Here is a 22,170-nt window from a genome sequence, read left to right as displayed (position 1 = left end):
AGTGTGTCCTCAAGGTCAGGGTGATGAGTTTGGATTTTATTTAATTAGCCACAGGGAGCCTTTGATGAGTTTTGAGACAGGGGGTGCTTAGAGGGAGAGGAGACCAGAGGGTGATGAGATAATGCCTCTTTCCTGGGAAACCATCTCTATGAGAGGACGCCAGGCCCTGGATTTTGACACGATCCCTTTAGAGTGTGGGGTGGAAATCAGAGCACTGGGATAATGGGGTGTGGGAGATATAACCAAGACCTATTGAGAACAATCCCATGGGCTCCATCTAGTGTTCAGGATTTCCTGAGCTCTGGGCCAAGCCCAGGGAGGTGGAAGCCACATCTCTGCCTTCTAGGAGTTTCTAGTCTATAGAGTAAGGAAACGTACACCAGAAGACAACTGGAGACCAATCCTAGACAGTGTGTGATCCGGCACTAAGGGGAGGGCACCAGCTGGGTGTGCAGTGTTTAGGGGTAGAAGATGAACTTGGTGGGCAGCCAGTGGGTCAGGCTTACTGGGGCTCCTGTCCTTGGTGGGAGGTAGCCCTGGATGACTTCTAAAGTGTCCCCAGACTCTGTATCCCTGCTCTAGGAGGAGAGGTCCTGAAGGACGGGCAGAACTTGGACATGTAGAAGGAAGAGAAATGGGCTTTCCAGGAATGGGGGGCTGGGTGGTGGCAGGGCAGCCAGGGCAGACAAGGACTTAGGATGTATGGGGACACTGAGGGGACTGACTGTCAGGTCAGGTTGGGTAGGTGGGGCAGTAAAGCCCCAGGGCCTGGCTGCCAAGCAGGGTACCCTGGCTCGATGCAGTAGGCCAGGGATATTCAGAAGGGATGTGATGTGACTGGGGTTTGGGGACAGTTAGCCCACAGCCATCAGACTCCTTGGGTCCCGCCAGATAAGGAAAGGGTCCCTGGAGGACCATGTTGTGGAGTCTTGTTGGCCTCACAAGACTTAGGGGACCCCATGGATTCTGCTATATTCACAGGATGTGGCAAGATTCCAAGGGTCCTATGACTTTCTTTTGCCTGATCTTCCAAACCTGCGGATTCCCCTACCCCAGGGAAAGCACTTCCTCGTTACGTTGCCTTCCACTCCAGTGTCCCTGGAGACTGCAGGGAGGAATGGGAGCTGATTTGGCCTTGAGACACAACCAGGCAGGTACCTCCCTCTCTGTGCCAGGCCCGGGTGGACCTCTAGTGCCCTCCCTCCCCTCCTCCATCCAGGGCCAGGGGAGACTCCAGGGCTCTGGCCGGGCAGTGGGTGGAGGTGGCCAGAGTGGAAAGTCCCCACGGGCTGGATTATATCGGTGTTTGGCAGGCCTGGTCTTGGCCTTCTGCCTGGGGCTCAAGAGCCTGACAAATCTGTTTGGAGCCCTGAGTGAGGGGTGAGGTGGCAGAGAGGGTACTGGCGTGGGGACTTTTTCCACTCACCCCAGAATGGAGAATTCTCCAGTGCCAGGTTGGCGGGCATTGGGCCAGCTCCAGGTCACCTCAGGCAATGAGAAGCTTGTAGCTGGGAAGCAGGCAGGACCCGGAGATGAGGGACAGAGGACACGGCAGATCAGGCTCGGGAGCAGGAACAAGGACAGACGAGAGCTGGGGAAGAGGGTAATGGGGGACACAGGCGTTTTAGGAGAACAAAAGACATGGGCAGGGACTTCCCTGGTGGTCCAGTGGTTAAGATTCAGTACTCCCAATGCAGGGGGCATGGGTTTGATCCCTGGTCAGGGGACTAAGATCCCTTATGCCGCACAGTGAGGCAAAAAAAAAAAAAAAAAAAGACGTGGGTGGAGTCTCAATGGAACAGAAGAAGAGAGACAACGAAGAACAGAAGCAGGGGCTGGCATGTCCCCTCCTCCCATGCCCCTGCCCAGGCCTCCTGTTGCTGCAGATCAGCGCCAGTGGCACAACCAGAAGCCAGTGCGACTTACTCTGTGGGTGTGTCCTGAGTGCTTGCTGAACTATGATGAGAATTGCTCCAAATGTCCCATTTGACCAGGAAAACCTCCAAAGCTGCCCCCAATAGCTCTGACTTCAGCCACTGGCAACCCAGCCCCACCATCTGCATCTGTGCTAACAATACCGCCGCCAACGTCACCACCGTCAGCATCACGCTCGCCACTACCATTATCATTACCATCATCCTAGCCACTGACCCCATCAAACCCCGACACTCCTAACTGCATCCCCCAAGGGGTTGGGGGTGCTGGAACCAGGACTTAAGTCAGAATCTTTGAGTGCATCACCTATAGACCAGCGATTCTCAACAATTTTGCTCCCGAAAGGGACATGTGGCAATGCCTGCAGACACTGTTGGTTGTCACAACTGGGGGACTGTTGCTGGCATCTAGTGGGTAGAGGCCAGGGATGCTGCTAAACATCCTACAATGCCGAGGACAGTGTCCACAGCAAAGAGTTTTTTGTTTGAAAGTGTCGGAAGTACTGAGGATAAAAAACCTGCCTATAGATCCTACGGCCCTCACTCTGCCCTCCTCTGGCCCTCACCCTAAAAGGCTTACCTCACACCTCTGGTTCCTGCACAAGAAGTCATATTTGCCACTCCATCTTACGGCAACTTTGATTTCTTATCGCTCGCACCTCCTGGCCTCCACTGCTTGTACTGAAAAGTCAATAAGATGAAAAGTCCTTTGCAGCCACCCTCACAAGGGAAAACACACAGAAATAACTGATATGTGGAGCCCAGGTTATGATGGGGATTGAGGTCATGCTGGTGCAGGGCAGGGAGGCAGGGGCTGGGCTGGGTCCTCGGGGTATAAAGGAGGAAGGAGTGTTCAGGCCTTCACTCCACTCTGACGCCACAACTCTGAGCTGCTTCTCTACTGTGGCCAGCTGGGAATCGGCATCATGAAGTGGATGGTGGTAGCCCTCGTCTGCCTCCAGACCTTGGAGGCGGCCGTGATCAAGTGAGTCTGGGGCCTGGCTGCTGGGGCAGGAGCCTGGGCAGCCTTTTTTACTTTTAAATGAACTACCATAGACTGGATGGCTTATAAACAACAGAAATTTATTTCTCCAAGTTCTAGAGGCTAGGAAGTCCAAGATCAAGGTGCCTGTAGATTTGGTGTCTGGCGAGAATCTGCTTCCTAGTTCATATACCCCCATCTTTTTGCTATCCTCACATGTTGGAAGGGACAAGGAAGCTCTGTGGATGATCTGCCTCCGCTCTGGGACTTCTGGACAGGGAAGGCTCCCTGAATCGGTGTAGGACAGGACTCAGCGGTAGGAGGAGATATGGCCTCTGCTTTCAGGGAACTTCCAGTCAAAGGGAGAAGCACCATCCCGTCCCCCACTGATGAGAAAACATGGATAGGAAACAGGGAGAATAAGGGTGACTACCACCCAAGCAGATGCTGAACGGCCAGTACAATTATTTCTAGAGAGGGAGACGTTTGCTAGTATTTTCCTTAAAGCCCCCAATTGATTTGGTAGATGCCAAAATCATCTAAGCAGAAACACCCGTCATGTAATCTCTACACGCTGAGGTGTCAGGGGATAGGGAAAGAGGCGGCACAGCTCACAGTACATCAGGAGGACTCCCGGCCTGCCACTCTGCTTGCTATTCTACCACTAAAGAGTGATTTTTTGGCCAAGAGATGGCTCCTCTCAGAAACTTCTTTGAATATGCAAATTCTGTAACTGTGATGGGGTGCAGCAACCATCAGCCTTCATAGCTCAAGGTGAATGGGTTTAGCAGAGAATTTCTGGACAATGAAGGGTCTTGGGGGAATGGGGAAGAGATGGGGAAAGAAGTGAAAGCAGCAGGAATTCTGGAGCCTGGAACAAGGCCTGGGTGGACCCGCAGAGACCCCTAGGCAATGGCAGCAAGCAGGTCTGGGAAGACATGGGCAGAAACCCATAATTCAGTACATACAGTTCCAGAGCTGATTTGGGCTCCGGACCAACCAGGCCAACCTCCCCACTGTCCCTGCATCCTGAGAGGAGCATGATTGATCCAGGCCAGACAAGTCGCTGCAGGGGCAGAACTAGGACCCTGTCTTCTGAGTCCCCAGTCTAGTGCCCTTCCCCTGGTCCTGTGCTCTGTCACAGCCAACCGGCACCAGGTGCCTGACAGCCACTGTACCAGAGGACTTTCTTTGGGGTGAACTTTGCCATCTGTGAAACTTTTATTTTATTTTATTGGCCACATTGTACAGCATGTGGGATCTTAGTTCCCTGACCAGGGATTGAACCCGGTCCCACTGCAGTGGAAGAGCAGAGTGTTAACCACTGGACGCCAGAGAAGTCCCTCTGAAACCTTTTTTAAAAATGCACAAATTGGGAGTTCCCTGGCAGTCCAGTGGTTAAGGACTCGGCGCTTTCACTGCTGAGGGCGCGGGTTCCATCCCTGGTCAGGGAACTAAGATCCCGCAAGCCATGCGGCACGGCCAAAAAGAACAAAAACAAAACAGAACAGAACAAAAATGTACAAACCCTACAAAAGGTAATGTCTGAAGTTCCTCTCCCCTGCCTGGGAAAGTGTTTATGGGATATCTGAGAGTGGAGGACCAGGGTGGGATGAGGACCCATGCGATGGGGTGGGGGCATGCATGGGTGAAGTCAGTTGTTTTCTGAATCTCAGAGCAAGTCCTGAGAAGAGTTTTGAAAGAAAGAGAAAGAAAGAGGAAGAAAATGAGAGGCAGAGGGAGAAAAAGCCAGAGAGAACCAGAGATTGAGACAGAGATGGAGAAAGAGGGAGACACACAGACACGTACAAGCTGCAGACACCGGGGGACAGAGCGGCAGGGAGCCTGAGGCAAACAGAGATGGAGAGAGAGAGAGATTGGGATATTAGAGCCTCTGTAGGAAAGAGGGAGGTCCTGCCCTGACCCCAGCCCTCTGCAGAGTCCCCGTGAAGAAGTTAAAGTCCATCCGTGAGACCATGAAAGAGAAGGGGATACTGGAGGACTTCCTGAGGACCCACAAGTATGACCCCGCCCAGAAGTACCGCTTCAGTGACTTCAGCGTGGCCTCCGAGCCCATGGAATACATGGACGTGAGTCCTGACCCTCCCCGGGGCTCCCCATCTCCCTGCTGCCAAAGACCAGGCCTGGGCTATGAGCTGCGCCCCACCTCTCTGCACCCTCCCACCCGGCCCCTGGGGCCTGCCCCCGTCTCTCAGACCTGCCAGCCCGGAGACTTCATTGGCGGGCAGAGCACTCAGGGCCCCCTGCTGACCTGGCAGCTGAGTCCACAGAGACCTTTGCAGCTGCCCCGGGCGGGCTTGGACCAAAGGTCTGTGGGTTCTGGGCGAGCGTGGAGGGCAGGCTCAGGCCCCTGCTTCTGGTGCGGGCTGTGGGGCTGGTCACTCTGTCACTCTGTCCGTGGAGGAGACTGGGCCTGATGGTCCCTGGATCCCGCCAGAGCTAACAGCCCGTCCATGTCCCCCCTCTCCTGCCCAGGCTGCCTACTTTGGTGAGATCAGCATCGGGACCCCACCACAGAACTTCCTGGTCCTTTTTGATACTGGCTCCTCCAACCTGTGGGTGCCCTCTGTCTACTGCCAGAGCCAGGCCTGCAGTGAGTGCTAGGTTGGGCAGGGGAGGGCGGTTGGCAGGGCAGGGCACTGACACCCTCTGGGGAAGGGCCGCACTTCATAAAGATTGCTGGGGAGAGCTGCAGTCCCAGAGAAGACCAGGGACTTGTCCAGGGTCATGTGGCACATGCCCAAGCCAGAGGGAAGAAGCTGGCCATGGAGCTGGGTGGCCCCTCTGCCTTCCCTGCTCACAAATACATATCCCTTCACCTACTCCAGCCCGGCCCAGCCCACTCCACTCCGTTCTGTTTGCTCTGGGCAATGCCATTCCATCCCACTCCACTCTACAACACTCTTTCTATGCTACTCCACCCCATTTACTAAGTTCTTACTGAGTATCTCAAGGGACACGGGAGAAGGATATAGATGTGGTCCCCTCCCTGTAGTTGTATTTGGAGACAGGAGATATTCACTTCCTAGGGCTGCCTTGGTCCCTGCCAAAGCCTTGGGGGTTGGGTCTTGACGCCTCTAGTCCAGAAGGTCCCTCATTGGCTCCATCCTAGGCTATCTCAGGATCCTGGTGTGGCCAGCTCCTCCTCGGGGTGAGGTGAGGGTCAGGGAATGCACAGATGCCCTGGAGGTTCATTCACTCCTTCATCCGATGAGTAATTTCTCAGCACTCGCCATGTGTCAGGAGATCTGCTGGGGGTCAGGGAGATGAATAGATTCTATATAACCTGCCCATAGGGAGGTCACCATCCTAGGGCATCTCAAGATTCTGTAGGTCAGAGGGGGCTTTGGAGTCAAGGCTGGCCAGTTCTTGTGGGACTTCCAGTGCCAGGAATGTCAGCTGGCCACCACCTGACTCAGTGGCCTGTGGGGGGTGGGGCATGGGGGGAGTGTTGAGTCCCCAGGATGTGAGCCCAGGCTGGGAGACAGGTGGGCAGTCCGGCAGGCCTGAGAGTGGGCCAGCCTGACTTCCCGAATTTTCCTTCCCTTGCAGCCAGCCACACCCGCTTCAACCCCAGCCTGTCCTCCACCTACTCCACCAATGGGCAGACCTTCTCCCTGCAGTATGGCAGTGGCAGCCTCACCGGCTTCTTCGGCTATGACACTCTGACAGTGAGTGATACTGCCGGCTGCCCCTGTCCCCACACCCAGATGTGGGGAAGGTAGTCCGGGGCTGTGAGCTGGATTCTAACCTCAAAGTCCTCACAGTCTGATGGGGAGACTTAGATGGAGGCCCTGAAAAATATGGGAAACACCTAGTGCTCTACCGTACAGGCCAGAAAATCAGTACAATAAAGGCTCATCCAGGGACTTCCCTGGTGGTCCAGCAGTTGAGACTCCACGCTTCCACTGTAGGGGGCACGGGTTTGATTCCTGGTCGGGGAACTAAGATTCCGCATGCCACAAGGCGCAGACAAAAAAAAAAAAAAAAGCTCATCCATTCACTCATTGAACCCTCACTGCGGGCCATCATGTGCCAGGCACCGAGGGCACCACAATGGTTGGGATGACCTGGTCCTTAAGGAACTTAAAGCCTCGGGAAGAAGAAGGTTGGGGTGGGGAATGCTGCAGCAGTCGGGGATGGCTTCTTGGAAGAGAAAGTGGCTTTTGCAAACCTGACAAGAAGAGAGGCAGCAGAAGCAAAGGAGGGATGAAGAACAGACCCTTGAGGGGTCTGAGGAGGGGGAGCCTGGGGGAGGTGGGTGGAGATACACTTGTCATCTCCCATCCTCTCTTTCCCCTCCAGGTCCAGGGCATCAAGGTCCCCAACCAGGAGTTCGGCCTGAGTGAGAAAGAGCCGGGTACCAATTTCCTCTATGCGAAGTTCGATGGCATCATGGGCATGGCCTACCCTGCCCTGTCCACGGGCGGGGCCCCCACCGTCCTGCAGGGCATGCTGCAGGAGGGTGCCCTCACCAGCCCAGTCTTCAGCTTCTACCTCAGCAGGTAAGGAACCACCTGGTGGTCCCCAGCTCCCAGCCCATTCGCCCCGTGGCCCTGGACGGCTGAGGTTCAACACTTTGGGATTTGAAGGCCTCCCAGCAGGCATATTTGGCAGGGCCTTTCCTCTTGGGCTTCTGACTCTTCCTCCTCCCCTCCCCGACCCCTGCATCTGTCCCTGCCCACTCGGCCTCTTCTTTGTATATCTTGGCCATGACAGTATCTCTCCTTCCTCCAGCTGAGCTCTTCTTTGAGCATTGCTACTGCTTTCTCCATACCTCTTGGGCTTACCTCCTGCCCAGAGCCCCAGTTAGATCATTTCCTTCTGACCAAATGTTTTCTACCTGGACACCTCTTTTGTGTAGAAATCTATTGCTTCATCTCCTTTGATCTATTGTTCTAGCCAGGTCCTGGAGTCTTCTGGTCTAGGTCCACCATGAACTCCTAACGAGTTGTTATTCTTACCACAAACACAAGCCAACTCAGTGATTTATGTAGATGGGCCCCGGTGCCAGGCAGTAGGAGGCGTGGGGGTGGGGGCGTCACCTGGGGTGGACTTTCTTTCCTCTCCAGAATTAGACAACTACCTTCTAGAGATACTCAATGTCTACTCTCTGGGGCTTAGTCATCTGAATCTTTCAATCACATTATCCTGTTACATCGGTTGCTGGCCTCTGTTTACAAGTACCCTGAGTTTAGCCTGTAGGAGCTCTGCCCAGTTCCACACTCAGGTTCATCTTCTGTCTAACAGGGGAGGCCCTGCCCTCCCCTCCACCTGGGCCCTACCTCCCTCCGATCCCAGCAGAAAAATAAGCTGGGCCCGGGTCAGGCTCCCGTGGACACGCTCCACCAGCAGCACAAAGTGAAAGGGAATGGAGAACGTGGTGTGTGGCAGGGTGGGGGGCCAGACGACCAGAGGCTTCCCCAGAGGCAGCGCTTGGTGGAGTACCTGGGAGCCTGAGGCACTGGGAAGCCTGAGCTCCAGGCGGGGGTGGGGGGTGGACACAACATCTTCCCTCAGGGTGCCCCATTCCGAGGGGAGACGCGGCCCTGCCCTTGGGGAGCCCTGGTCTGAGGGGAGACACAGCCGTTCCTCAGGGAGCCCCCGTCTGAGGGGAGACGCGGCCCCGACCTCGGGGAGCCCCAGTCTGAGGGGAGACACAGCCGTTCCTCAGGGAGCCCCAGTCTGGAGCCAGGGCAGGATCTCTGTTTTCCTGCCTTTTCCACAGCCACTGCCTGACTCACTTTTGCTTTAAGTCCTGCAGCCAGCAGGGCTCTCAGGACGGGGGAGCACTCATCTTCGGAGGTGTGGACAGCAGCCTGTACACAGGGCAGATCCACTGGGCCCCCGTCACCCAGGAGCTGTACTGGCAGATTGGCATTGAGGAGTGAGTCTGTGGTGGGCCCTGGGGGTGTGGGCACTTCCTCGGAGCAGGCTCGGAGGCACTTCATGTCACACGGGTACTGCCGGGTGGCGGGGGGACAGAGGACCCCAGAGGCCTGCGCCTGCAAAGCCACAGCTGCCCTCAGCTGGGGTTTCAAGGCCCAGGTCGGCCTGGAGAAGGAGGGTGGGGTGGGGACAACATAGGAAGGGGCGGGACTGGGAATCCCAGACATTTTGGACCCTGTAGTCCAACCCTAGGGGCTTAGACATTAGAAAACTGGGGTGTGTGAGGGGGAGGGAATAATTTGCTCGAAGTACTTACAATGAATCAGTAACCCTGGCCTTCAGTGTTTCTAAAACCATCCTTGGAACTTTTTAGAAAGAGATTCCAAGGCCATATAGGTGGCCTTTGACAGACTTTGGTATGAGGCAGGAGGATGGCTGGATTGACCTGTGCAGAGTCCTTATCTTCTGGAGGTGCACCTTGATTCTGCGGTTGCAGCTCATCCCCTAGCTGCCCTGAGCTGGGAGGTGCTGAGGCCGCCCATCTCCTCACCGTTCAGGTTCCTCATTGCTGACCAGGCCACGGGCTGGTGCTCCCAGGGCTGCCAGGCCGTCGTGGACACTGGCACGTCTCTGCTCACCGTGCCCCAGCAGTTCATGAGCTCCCTTCTGCAGGCCACAGGGGCCGAGGAGGACCAGTATGGACAGGTGCGTGTGGTGGAGGTGTGCCCCTTTCCTGGGGGAGGCCAGCCAGGGGGCATTTGTGGTTTTTCCTGGGAGCACAGGAATAGCTTGATCCTTGGCCTCCGTGCTTCTCGCCGCCCCCAGGCACTGGAGGTGGGGGCCCCAGGATGACTGGGGCTGGGAGCTGGCTGGGGGCCCGAAGGCTGATCCAGGGGAGCCAGATGCTTGTGATAAAAGGGTGTGGGGAGGTCACTACCAGGCAGAATTTCCTCCGAGCTTCAGCCCCTTAGCGGAAACAGGTAACACACCTGCCGGGCTTTGCAGTAAGAGGGAAATAACTAGACTGTGGTGCCAAGCCCATGAGTGACAAGGGATAACCCTTCAGTCCACAGCTCCCTCACCTCCACAGGGCCGTGCTCTCTGCCCCGTGCCCCCTCCTGAGCCCACCAAAGGGTTTGCCTAATTAATGCATTCCCACTAACTTTGGTGGACTGATGGGCCATGCTTTCTACAGACCTGCGTGTTTTAAAAGGACACTTGCAGAGAAGGGGGTGTAGATTTAATCTCTCTCATGGGGAAAATTCAAGCAAGAGTCATGTTTGGGGGTGAGAAAGATGCTCAGGTCCCCCCAGATCCCACCCTCTGCACGTGAGTCCTCATGTGTAACACGAGCAGTATTGGTGTTGCAGCCTCCAGTCCCAAAGCAGGCTTGGGGCTCAGGCCCGGGTCCTGAGGGGCTGAGGCGATGGGGTTGGCAGGTCCTCTCAGGGGGGGAGATGAGGCATCCCGGGCCCTGTTCCTCTCTGCAGTTTTTCGTGGACTGTAACAGCATCCAGAGCCTGCCCACCCTCACGTTCATCATAAATGGTGTGCAGTTCCCTCTGCCACCCGCTTCCTACATCCTCAATGTAAGTCCTGGCCCCTGCATCGAGAGGTTGGGGGATGGGGGATGGGGTGAGGGGTGGGAGGAAGGGGTGGGTAGCCAGAAACTCTGGGTCTCCTTACCTCGCGCCATTTCCTGATGCCTTGCAGCATTGATTTCTTTTCCCCATCCATTGATTCTAAACCCCCGTCTCTGGAACGAGGCTATGAAAGAGCAGAGTGCCACCTATTATTAATGATTATTATTAATTAGAGGGGAGGGGCGCTGGCTCTTTGTTGATCACTTATGAGAGTCAGCCACTGAGTGAAGCACTTTGTCTACATTTCCCTGATTACTCGTCACAACACTCAACGAGCGAGATACTGATTCTATTTTACAAACAAAAACTTGGAGGTTCAGAGAGTTAAGTAACTGGCCCAAGGCCACATAGCTAGTCAGGGTGAAGCTAAGCTTTGAACCCAAGTTGGTCTGGCTCCAAGACTTTACCGCCAGGCTGACCTGCTCCAAATCAGTAACAGGAGGGAGTCAAGGAGACCCTGCAGAGGGAGGCCTTTTGCAGCCTGCCCTCGGCCACGCCAGAATCCCCCACCAGCCCGACTCTGGCTCCGGAGGCTCAGTTGGCCTGTGAGCCCTCAAGGGCAGAAACTTTGGCTCGCCTGTTTCTGCACCTGTGCTGCTGGCCTGGGGCTCTGTGCCGAGCAGTGCCCCATCACTGTGTGAGCGGATGAATGAGTGTTGCCCTTCTGTGTTGTGCAGAACGACGACAGCTTTTGCATGCTGGGGGTCGAGCCCACCTACGTGCCCTCCCAGAACGGCCAGCCCCTGTGGATCCTTGGGGACGTCTTCCTCAGGTCCTACTACTCCGTCTATGACTTGGGCAACAACAGGGTGGGCTTTGCCACAGCCGCCTAGACTCAGCGCCTGGATTCCCCGGGCTCCCTTCTCCCTCTGGGCCTCCCAGGCTACAGGGGGTTCTCTCTGCATTTCCTCTCTGCATGTAGCCTCCCTTCTCTGGACTCTGGACTTTCTCTAACAATAAATCTTTCTTCTCCATATCGGCCAGCCTGTTGTTTCTAGAGGGCAGTTGTGGCCTGTAAGGCAGCCCCTGGTCTCAGACAAGGGGGCAATGAGAGTCAGGGGCAGATTTGCCTCTGCTGCGCCATGTTCTCCCTGAGTTTCTAGGAGGTTTGCAGTGGGTCACTGAGAACCTAAGAGAAATAGGGCACAGGATAGGGCTTGGGGGTGGGCCCTGCATCCCTCAAAGCTTGGAGTCTGTTCACAGCTTCTCTCTGGAGAGGGAAGACTGTGGTAGTGGCATGGAAGCAGGACATTCCTTTGTAATGGGCAATCCAAAATGCTCTGCTGACCTAATTTACCAAACTACCACCAGAGTGACCCCACACATGTGCACTAGCAGTGTGACTAGGGGTCCAATGTATCCTAAATCTAGCCTCTTCCTCCTTATCTGTGATCAAGTTCCACTAGGAGCTTTCAGAGTAAGGCTGGATGCCAATACACACTTGTAACAGTCACGGATCCTTTAGGGAGAGATCACCCGATGCCACCAGAACCTAGTAGGTTCCAGGAGGGCTCCAGAAGATCTGGGCTGAGTTAAGCCTATCATATTTTAACCCAGACCCCTATGTCCCAGGGCTTGTCTTTAAAGAAGGGCTGGCTCTCAACCACAGACAAGAGGGATAGCTATTTGAATCACATGAAAATCAAACTCATTTGTTCTAACCAACTGAGCAAGAGGTCTTGTCCTTCTGGACTTCATTCCTGTCCTCCATAGGACCCTCCCAGCAAAAGACCCGGAAACCTGGTGGGGGTGGGGGAGGGACATGGTATGGGGAGTGGGGGGAGGAGGAGGAGGAGGAGGAGGAAAAGGCAAAGAATGATAGCTCAGCACCCTGTAACTTCCAGCAGGGGAAGGTGACACGAAAGAGGTCAGGAAATTTCTGTCCAGCAACATGGCAGCGGGGGGTACCTGCAAGCTCAGGCTGATGAGGTCTAGGTGGGGCAGGGGTATATATAAATGGGGAACTCACAATTAGAGGGGAGGTGGGCTCTATTTTATAGTCATATTTCCTTTACCATGCTGACCAACCTTGTCCCTTATGCTCAAGATCCAGGTCTGGTACCCAACTCCAAACCAGGAGGGAAACTGAGGTTTGACGCAGAGGGGTTTCTATGGCAACAGCACACCATCTGGGACCCTACATCTTTCCTAGACTCCAGGAAAGCCAGCCCGCTGCAAGCCTCTCCTTGGGGTCAGATAGGCCACAGGGTGTATTGTGGTGATCTGCGTGGTTCGGACATCACTTATTGAAAAGAGAAAACTTGCAAAAGGGGTAGAAACGAAGTAGAACGAAGTTTCCAAATTAAACGCCAAGTCCCTGTACAGGCCTGAACTCACAGAGCGGGACTACAAATCCCGGCGTGCCTAGCCGAGCTGCAGGGAGGACTACGCTTCCCAGCGGGCTCCACGGCAGGCCGACGTGGGGCGGAGTCGGGCGGGGCGGGGCCGCGGGGTAGGGTGCTGCCCTCTGCCGGGCGCGGCGGGAAGTGGGTGCGGAGTGACAGCAGGAGCCCCGGCGCCGGGCGCGGGGCTCGGTGACAGCGGAGGCGGCGGCCGCCGGCTGGACGTAGGGAGCGGCGGCGGCGCCGACGGCAGAAGGAAGGGCGGACGGGGGCGGGCCTCCCTGGTGGCGCGGAGCCTGAGGAGCCCGGGAGGGGGTGGCCGGCACAGCTCTCGGGCCGGACACCTGAACTTGGGACAAGTTGCCGGAGCCGCGGGGCGCGGGCGGCGGACGGATTGACCTTCATAGTTAGGTGAGCAGCGCTGGGGGGCAAGGGGTGCGCGGAGGGCCCGGAACCCCCGACCCAGGCTCCCCTGCTCCGATCCAGTAGGTCCGGGAGACAGGTGGGTGGGTGGGGGTGTCGACTGGAAAGGGGAGCGAGACCGTGTGCGCCGCGCTGCCACCCGCCCCGCTGTCCGTCTAGCCCGGGACGCCCGGCGCATGGCCTGCGGAGCCTGGGAGCCCCTTCAGCCCCTCCCTTCAGGCCAGGGCCGGGGGGCGGCTTCTCTGCGACCTTATGTAACCAGGCGGGAGGGGCCGTGGCGGGCACGGGCCTTCCCGGCCCGGGAGCTGGGAGTCGAAGGGGCGGGAGACGTGGGAGTGAACTTGCAAGAAGTTTGAGGGCGTGTGGGCCCGGCGCCCACTTCTTCTCCACCGGACGCGGCTGGGGCGGGTGGCACGGGGGAGGGCGCCGGAGGTAGGGGAGGTGTGCGGGGGCCGAGTGCGGCCGGGCCAGGCCCTGCCTGGATGGTCCGGGGGAATGGGAGGGCCGGAGCGGCGCCACGCCCCGGGGGCCGGGCTGCTGGAAGCTGAGGGGGGGGCGGGTGGAAGTACCATCCCTCCCTCCCTTCCCGTCCCTTCCTCCCCCTCGGTCTCTTGAAGAAGCCGCCTCTGCCAGAGTCCCCCGGTATCCCTGAGCGCAGTCTTTTTCTCCCCCTTGCATTATTCCACGACCTTAGTGAACCCCAACCCCAGAGCTCACCCACTGCACGCCCCTCTTTCTACCTTCCCTGGAGCTCCCAGCCGTCTGCCCGCCCCCTGAGTATCCCCCTTCTTCTCGGTCCCGAATCCCGGAAAACACGCCCCCTTCCCCCCGATTCCCTGAGTCCGCACCGCCCAACCTCAGGCTGTCCCGCCCCCGAGTCAGCGCTCCTTCTTCTCCCCTCCTCCCGGTACCCCGATCAGCTATTCGGCCGCCGCGAGTGCGCTCGCCTTCTCGAAGGGAGCGGGCTGATGCTAGCTCGGCTCCCCCGCCCCTCGGCCCCCTCCCGCCGGGGGTTCTGGCTTCACGCACGGCTGCCCCGAGCTGCTCAGGGTTGCGCGAGCAGGTTCGCGCTGAAGCCGCCCGGCGCGCCCCAGCCCAGCGCCCAGGGGGAGGGAGGAAGGGAGGGAGGGGGAGAGGGCGCCTGGGGCGGGGCTCGTCTGCGCGAGCGCCCGCATTGCCCAGGGCTCCCCCACCCCCTCCTCATTCCAGGCCAGCCCCTCACCGCGGGGGCCTTCTCAGATGCCCCGTCCACTCCTGCCGCCCGTCTGTTCTGGGGATGGTTCTGCGCGAACAGTTTCTGGACTAAACTTCAGCTGTTTGGCTTAGTGTTCTCTGGGGAAGTGTCAGTTAATTGCCGCCCAGACCCCACCCCCCACCCGGAGAGAGGGGTGCTTGGGTGAGCAGGGAAGGGGACAGGCCGGTTCAGATCCCCAGTGACACCTCTGGGATGTGGGCTCAGGACCCTGCGAGCTGAGATTCCACCGGCCCAAGACCTGGCACTCTTGGGCAACTGGCGGTGGCTGGGAAGGTAGAGGGCCGGTCTCTGGCGTCCTCCAAGGCTGCCAGATGTGGGTGCCCTCAGATCAGATCGCAGTTCTTGGTTCCTTGGTTTGTGCCCTCTGAGGCCTTCACTCTTCCCAGCCTGAGAGATGGCCCCCAGGCCCTGCCTTCAGGGAGATCGCAGTCTGGGAGAGAGACAGCCAGGCCAGAAGAGGCTGGAGAGGGGAAGGGCTGGCTGCCTTGGGAGCCCTGCCTGGTAGTCTGAGGTGTGCTTGTACCACGCCTCAGTTTCCCCAGCCGTGGAATTTACTTGGACCCCTTCATTCTGCCTGCCTCCTGGCTTCTAGATGTGAGTCGGGAACCAGAGAGTGTTAATGAAGGGCTGTTTAGGGTGACTCTATGCTCTGCTTGTGCGGGAGAGCGGCCAGTGTTGCTTACACTTTACAAGGCCTGTTACAGCTGCAGTGCTATTTTGTCCTCAGCCTAGCTCTGTGAGGTGCAGCCAAATGGGAACCCAGGTCTCCTGGTTCTGTGTCCCATGGAAGGGGTGCAGGGATTGAGGACATCTCAGGTGAGCACTCAATCCAGGGAGAGCCCCTGGGCTTCTGTGGGCTGATGGCCTGGTAACTTACAGTCAGTGGTGGGTAGGAGGGTGGGCCAGGGCAGGCAGGAGCCCATCCAGGGTTCTGGGATGATGGGAGTACCCAGTGCTCACCTCCACGGCCGGTGAGGCCTCCCTTTCAGCCTCTCGGCTGGAAAGCAGGTGGGAGGGGCTTCCCACCTCTCAGGCCTGGCTGCCCTTTGAGGGTCTGGCTTCTGGCCTGGATCCCTCCTGGGGCTCTGTTTATGGCTGTAATTGCATCATTAGCCAGAGTTTATAGAGTTACTTAGCACCTGCCCCCACAGGGAGTGGCCTAGCCACCCCCTGGCTTCTGTCTCTTCCTTTTCAAAGTCAGCTTGGTTTCTGCAGGCAACAGGGGTTTCCCCAACCGCAGCTGGCATGAAAGCCAGGTTGGGCCTTTGTCCTAGGGATGGAGGGCAGTCAGCACTTGGGGCCCAGCTTGGGGCTGCCCTGGAGATGACAGTGGAAATTGGGTTGGCCTCCTCTGATACAGAGGGAGGGAGTTCAGAGTTCCCAGAGCTGCCAGAAGTGTCCACATCCCAGGATACAGTGGGTGTTTTTGCATATAATATATGTAACCTCATGTGAAAAGAGGGAGATAAAAGTGTACAAACTTCACAGGCTGCTGTAAGGAGTCAGGTGCCTGGTACAGGGTGAGTCCAGGGTGCTGCTCTGTATGTCAGTGTGGGGTGTATGTGGTTGATGGGAGTTTGTGTGTGTGGTTATGAGGTTATAGGTATCTACATACATGTATATAGATGAATTGTGTATATGCATGTCTATGAGAGTGTAACGATAACTTAACATTAATAGAATATGCATCTATTCTCTTTATGCTATAATAGAACAATATTGTAATAAAATTTAGTTACAATAATAGTTGTCAACATCTATTGTAGATTTACTTTTCAGAATGAGGTAGGACTTATTATTTTCATTATACTGATTCAGAGAAGTTAAGCAGGTTGCCTGAAGTCACATAGCCTGGAAGTGGTAGGGATTCTAACCCAGGCCCAACTGAGTCCGAAATCCATGTTCTCAATCCCTGCAGAAGACCACTTCAGGGTTTCCCAGGAGTTCTGTCTTAAAAGGCAGGGTGTGTCGTGGTGCAGGAACCTTCTTTTCCCCCTCCGGGGTCTCCTGCTCTGAGCAGGGGTGGGACTTGTTGAAGCCCCTGCCCCAGGACATACCTGTCTCCTGGATGCTCTTCTGAGCTGCTGACACAGGTAACGAAGGACCCCTGGCAAGAACTCTCCTGCCCGGCCCGGGGAAGAGATGGGTTCAGACAAGGCTTCCTGGGTCTCCTTGGATACCTCAAACGTTCCCTTACAGTGAAGCCCTTAGTAGGCACTTGTTTAATCAGATGTGGAGAAAAGGCTGGGGGGCTATTGGGTGAGAAGGGGACAGTAGGGAGTCGTGAGAAGAACCCAGGAGACCCCGCGCTGACAGGCCGTGTGGTATCACAAAATAACTATAGCGATATTGTATAAAATATACCTTGACATGACCTGGGACCTGCCTCACATTTTAGCACCCATTCCCACCCTTATTCAACCCTCTCCTCCATCCTGCCTATTTCTCTTTATTAGTGTGGTGGACTGCAAAGGTGGCCCAAATTTTCTCCCTCTGTGTATCCGTGGCCGGTCCCTGCCTCTCTCAGCCTCGGTTTCCGTATCTGTGAACCTAGATCATCTGTGGAGTCCCCTCCAGTGCGAGCGTTCTATCAATCTTCCGCAAAGGCACCAAGGCAGGAGAGGCTTCAGAAAGGGCTGGGCATGGGGTGCAGGGGAGGGGGGAGGGGCTGCCCAAGTCCACTCAATAGAGCTTTCGCTAAAGCCTGGCCCCGTAGAGCGACCAGCCAGTTTTTCTTGGGACAGAGCCGTAGCTACCATGTATTGAGGGCTGGGCTAAGTGTACCCTAGAGCATGAGCTCCAGGGCCAGGCTGCCTGGCTTGCAATCCCAGCTCTGCCACTTACCAGCTGTGTGACCCTGTGTCTCTGTTTCCACACCTAGAAATCGAGGAGTATAGTAGCACCTACCTAATAGTGCTGTAGGGAGGGCTAAGTGTGTTGGTGCTTGCTGCATGTACAGGACCTAGAACAGTGCCATGCTCAAAAAATGTTAATTATCATAATTAACTTCTATAATGTCTTTATTTCTCATTTCCAGGTGAGGAAACAGAGGCATAGAGAGCTCTAGGGGAGAAATAAAGACCTATGGGTTGCAAACAGACCTCTCCCTTGGGTCTAGCAGCCTCGAGCAAAATGCCTTATATGGGGCTTTGCAGACTCCATGGCCACAGTCCCCACCACTCCCTGTTGTACCACACCCTGCTCGGTCTCCACAATTAACAAGGTAGCAGATTTGGCCATGCCTGCAGCATCTCTACCTCCCCTGCCCTGCCCTGCCCTGCCCCTTGGGACTCCTAGGATAGCATCTGGCCTGGTCACTTACTACTCACTCCTGACCAGAGGCCCTTCCCCTGCCCTCCTGCTGCCTGGCCCTCCTGCACTCTGACCAGAGATACAGATCTCCTTGTCTGCAATGCCACTAAAAGTAGAGATAAAATCTCAGCCATAAGGCAGGATGTGGAACTTACCGTGCCCACAGGAAGTGCTTTGCTGGCTATGGGGCAGTGGGGGCAGTGGGTGAGAGCAGAGGGCAGCCGAGAGGGGCAGAAGCAAGAGGCAGAGTCATCACCAGTTTTCTTTCCTGTCTCTTAAGTGTGGGCATGAGGAGGAAGAGAAATTAGGTCTGGTCATCCCTACCCTTGTCCAGCTTCCTTGGGTCCAGGCCACCTTCTTGTCTTCTATCCATACAGTGGGGTCCCAGAATCAAATGTGATGCCATGGGATTAATCCAGGAATTCCAACAGACCATCGAAAAACCCATGGTCCATATTCCCTCGTCCCAGCCCTTGTTCATGCTGGTCCCTTCTCCTGGCAACCCCTCCCCTACTCCCCTCCCTATAGGCAAAGCCTCTGTCCATAAAGGCACACCGTTCCAGGAGGCCAGGGGGCTGCTCCGTCTGCAGCTCCAGCTGGATGTTGTGATGCCCTGGGGAGCTCTTTTAAAAAAAAACTGTTGTATCTGAGTCTTCAGGGAGGGGCTTAGGCATCAATATTAAAAAAAAAGAAAAAATAACATTTTGTCTGATGATTCTAAAGCCCTGTCTCTAGGACAGTGGTTCTCAAATTTAAGTGGGCATCAGGATCAACTGCAGGGTTGTTAAAACAGATTACCGGGCCCCACTCTCAGGGTTTCTAATTGAGAAGGTCTGCAAATTCCAATAGGTCTAGAATTTGCAATTCTGACACGTTTGCTGGCAATGCTAATGCTTCTGGTACTGGGACCCCACTTTGATAACCTACTGTTTTGCAGCTACCCAGGCCAGAGCTATCTGTTTCCTGGGTCTCTGATCGCTTTGGGTCTCTTAGACCTGTCTCCTTTTCGAATCCAGGTCCCCAGGGGTAGGAACCACTCTGAGACCATTTGGTGACCCCTAGTCTCTGGTATGGTCAGCCCTCCCTCCCCCATCCTGACTTTCTGCCCTCACCTCCCATTAAATTGACCAGTGTCCAGTCTTAGCCCCACCATTCAGGACAGGTGCTCAGGAAATAGTTACTGCTTAAGGCAGGGTGAGGTGGACAGCACCAGCCCCAAGAGTCATCGGGACATGGGGGCGGTGGGGTCTGAAGCTCCCGTAAAAGTGCTTGGAGCCAGGGTGGCATTGCTGGCACCGGGGTGGAGGTGTCCAAAGCAGCCCAAAATAAGGCTGTAGAAAGACCCATCATGTTATTTTACTTTCCCGCCCTGTGGAGGGTGTTTGATCACTGTTTGAATTGCATTTTTTGGTTAATAATAAAAATGATAATACACATGCAAGAAATAGACATTTCCGGGCTTCCCTGGTGGCGCAGTGCTTGAGAGTCCACCTGCCGATGCAGAGGACACAGGTTCGTGCCCCGGTCCGGGAAGATCCCACATGCCGCGGAGCGGCTGGGCCCGTGAGCCATGGCCACTGAGCCTGCGCGTCCGGAGCCTGTGCTCCGTGACCTGAGAGGCCACAACAGTGAGAGGCCCGCGTACCGCAAAAAAAAAACAAAGAAAGAAATAGCCATTTCCTTTTCCTTTCTTCACCCGGCCTGGAGACTTGGAATGGTGGGTGGGGGTCATTGTTCGGAGTAGGGATGTGTCCATCATCTTCTAGGGGGTCCTGGGCCTTGAGGGCAGCAGATAGCCGGATGACAGTGGGGTTTCACTGGGAGGCCTGTGTGGGTGGAGTCTTCCTTGGAAGCTGGGGAAGTTTCAGGGAAGCCTTCTGGGAGGTGAGAAGAGGTGATGGTAGGTCCTCCAGCCCAGCAGGGGGGTGGTGAGAGGAGCTGGAGTCGGAGCCCATCAATCTACAGATGAATGGACTGCTCCAAGGTCACACTCTGAGCACAGGGGTGGGGTCTGTCTTGTAGGATGCAGTATCGCCAGTGCCTGGAGAGAGGCTGGTGTGTAATGCGCGCTCAGTACAGCTTTATGAAGTGAGTGAGTGAGCGTGAATCGGGCCCCGGTCGTGTGCTCAGAAACGAGGACACACAAATGCTTTACCCGTGGTCTCTGCCCTGCAGGAACATCGCCATTTAAGACCCAGGGACTGGTTCCCAGGGACTTGTACAAGGAGGAGCTCCCCGCCTCTGCCCACAGTGATCCAGGCCCAGCCTGGCTCTAGCATGGGGCTCACAGCCTGTCCGTCCCCGCGGAGAGTTTGCAGCAGCAGCCCTGCCCCCTACCCCCCCACCCGAGTTCTACCAGTGGGTCTGTGGGGTGGGGCTCCGGTTTGTTTTCTCCTGTTTGCCTAGGGAAATCACAGCCTGTCCTCTGCCTTGTTTACAATTGGTTTGGGGACAGCACCTGCCCCAGCTCTTACATCCCTGAGGGGTGCAGTGTGGCCAGGAGGTGACACACTATCCTGTCCACCCCCTGCCGCCTCTGTCCCCTCCCTGCCCTGGCCAGGTGTGCTCTCAGCTGCCCCTGCCAGCGAGGCACCATCTGGCTTTGCCATGGGCTGATTGGCGCTGCAGGGCTGTGGGCCTCAGAGGCCGGCTGGTGCAGCCCCTGTGTTGTCGAGAGGAGGGGACCGGGATCCAGGGAGTGCGGGGGACCCGCTCCAGCATCCATTGGGGTCAGCAGGCACGGACTGAGTGGGGGCCTGGCACTGTGCCGGCCAAGCAGGGTGGGTGGGAATAAAGACACGGCTCCTCTCCCAAAACTGATAGCCTGGTGGGGAATTTCAGTAACTGCAGACGACAGTGAAAGGCAATGATGTGAGACAGTACAGAGCCGTGGACTAAATGACCACAAATGTGTTGACGCCTGGCCCTTTGGTCTGAAGAGCATTCTTCCTTTTTTTTTTTAATTAATTTTTATTGGAGTCTAGTTGCTTTACAATGTTGTGTTAGTTTCAGGTGTACAGCAAAGTGAATCAGTTTATACATATCCACATATCCACTCTTTTTTTAGATTCTATTCCCATCTAGGTCATTACAGAGTATTGAGTAGAGTTCCCTGTGCTGTACTGTAGGTTCTTATTAGTTATCTATTTTATATATAGTAGTGTGTATATGTCAATCCCAATCTCCCAATTTATCCCTCCCCCCCGAAGGGCATTCTTCCTTGGTCCAGAGAAAGTTTTTACAGAAGGGCTCATGCCAGCACTGAGACCTTGGCTCAGCCCTTCTCACCCCTTGAGCTCCAGAAAGGGTGGCTCTCTTGATCCCTGGTCCTCCCACCCGAGGGTCACCTCTGCAGGCAGGCCCAGGAGCCTTCCTTCCTGGACAGGGTCCTTTCTTCCCAGAGGCCTAGAGGCTGCTGAGTGAGAGGTGAGGCCACAGGGAGGCTGCTGGCTCCTGAGCTACCCGCCTGTCATTTGAAGCCCTGGGCCCTGGGGCACACGGTGCTAAATTGGGTACAACAGCTCAGGCCTCTTTGGGCACACCTGTTGCTGAGCCCCAAGACTTGGGCTTGGAACCGGAGTAGTGCCTCTGCTCCCCCACCCCACCTCCAGCATCCCTCTCTTCCCCCCTCTTTCCTTTGCCCCCACACCCCTATCCCTCTGACCCTTCATCTAGTTCCACGGCATCTGGAACATCAGGCCTAGATGCGGGTGTGTCTCCCTGTCCTGCTTCATCTTCTTCATTTCATTTTTCTGCCTCCCTCCTTCTTTTGGTGTATTTAGAGGGTGTGTGAGGCCCGCCCTGCTCCCCTAGGGCCTTCCCAGTGTGGACCTCTGAGCTCTGCTGTCGGGGACCCAGAGGAATGGCCCAGGGCAGGGTGAGGTGGGTGCGAGGGAGCCCAGCATCATGCAACCCCCTGCCCGTGGCCACCAGGGGCATGTGGTGGCTGGGATGCCCCGGGGTGGGTGGGAGATGAAAGGGCCTGGTCCTGTGGGCTGAGGGGCAGCCCATAGTCTGGGCCAGCTGGAGGAGCCCCTCTACAGACAGCCCTGGGTGTCACTGGCTCCTCCAGACCTGTGACTAACTATAGCTTTTCATCCAGTAGGTTTGGCCTAATCATAATGGTTTTCAAAGCCAGGGGTGAGAAGAAAATATTAGAACTTCTATTTCTATGTACTTCTATCTCATCGTTTTGTCCCTCCTTTTATGGTGAAATATAGCATAATTGCCAAAAGGAGCATAAACCTAAATGGATAATGTAATAAATAATTATAAAAGTGAACACCCGGGCTTCCCTGGTGGCGCAGTGGTTGAGAGTCCGCCTGCCGATGCAGGGGACACGGGTTCGTGCCCCTGTCCGGGAAGATCC

At 56.1% G+C, this 22,170-nt stretch overlaps 2 protein-coding genes across 2 annotated transcripts in view; both read left to right on the top strand.

Moving 5' to 3' along the window:
- The first annotated feature begins 2,797 nt into the window (after window positions 1–2,797).
- Window positions 2,798–11,443, top strand: PGC (progastricsin). The gene is made up of 9 exons (XM_032648574.1): window positions 2,798–2,919; window positions 4,856–5,006; window positions 5,413–5,530; window positions 6,490–6,608; window positions 7,243–7,442; window positions 8,702–8,824; window positions 9,384–9,531; window positions 10,317–10,415; window positions 11,147–11,443. The coding sequence occupies exons 1-9, from the start codon at window positions 2,861–2,863 to the stop codon at window positions 11,300–11,302; spliced, it is 1,173 nt and encodes a 390-aa protein (XP_032504465.1). The 5' UTR covers window positions 2,798–2,860; the 3' UTR covers window positions 11,303–11,443.
- A 1,572-nt stretch (window positions 11,444–13,015) lies between these two features.
- TFEB (transcription factor EB) overlaps window positions 13,016–22,170 on the top strand; it is a 47,790-nt gene continuing 38,635 nt past the window's right edge. The window contains 1 exon segment of the mRNA XM_032648575.1: window positions 13,016–13,222. The gene's annotated coding sequence lies outside the window, so the exon portion shown is untranslated.

Source organism: Phocoena sinus, chromosome 11, assembly GCF_008692025.1.
Source record: "Phocoena sinus isolate mPhoSin1 chromosome 11, mPhoSin1.pri, whole genome shotgun sequence".
NCBI lineage: Eukaryota > Metazoa > Chordata > Mammalia > Artiodactyla > Phocoenidae > Phocoena > Phocoena sinus.
Note: the sequence above shows the minus strand (reverse complement) of the source record. Positions and strands in the feature narration are given on the sequence as shown.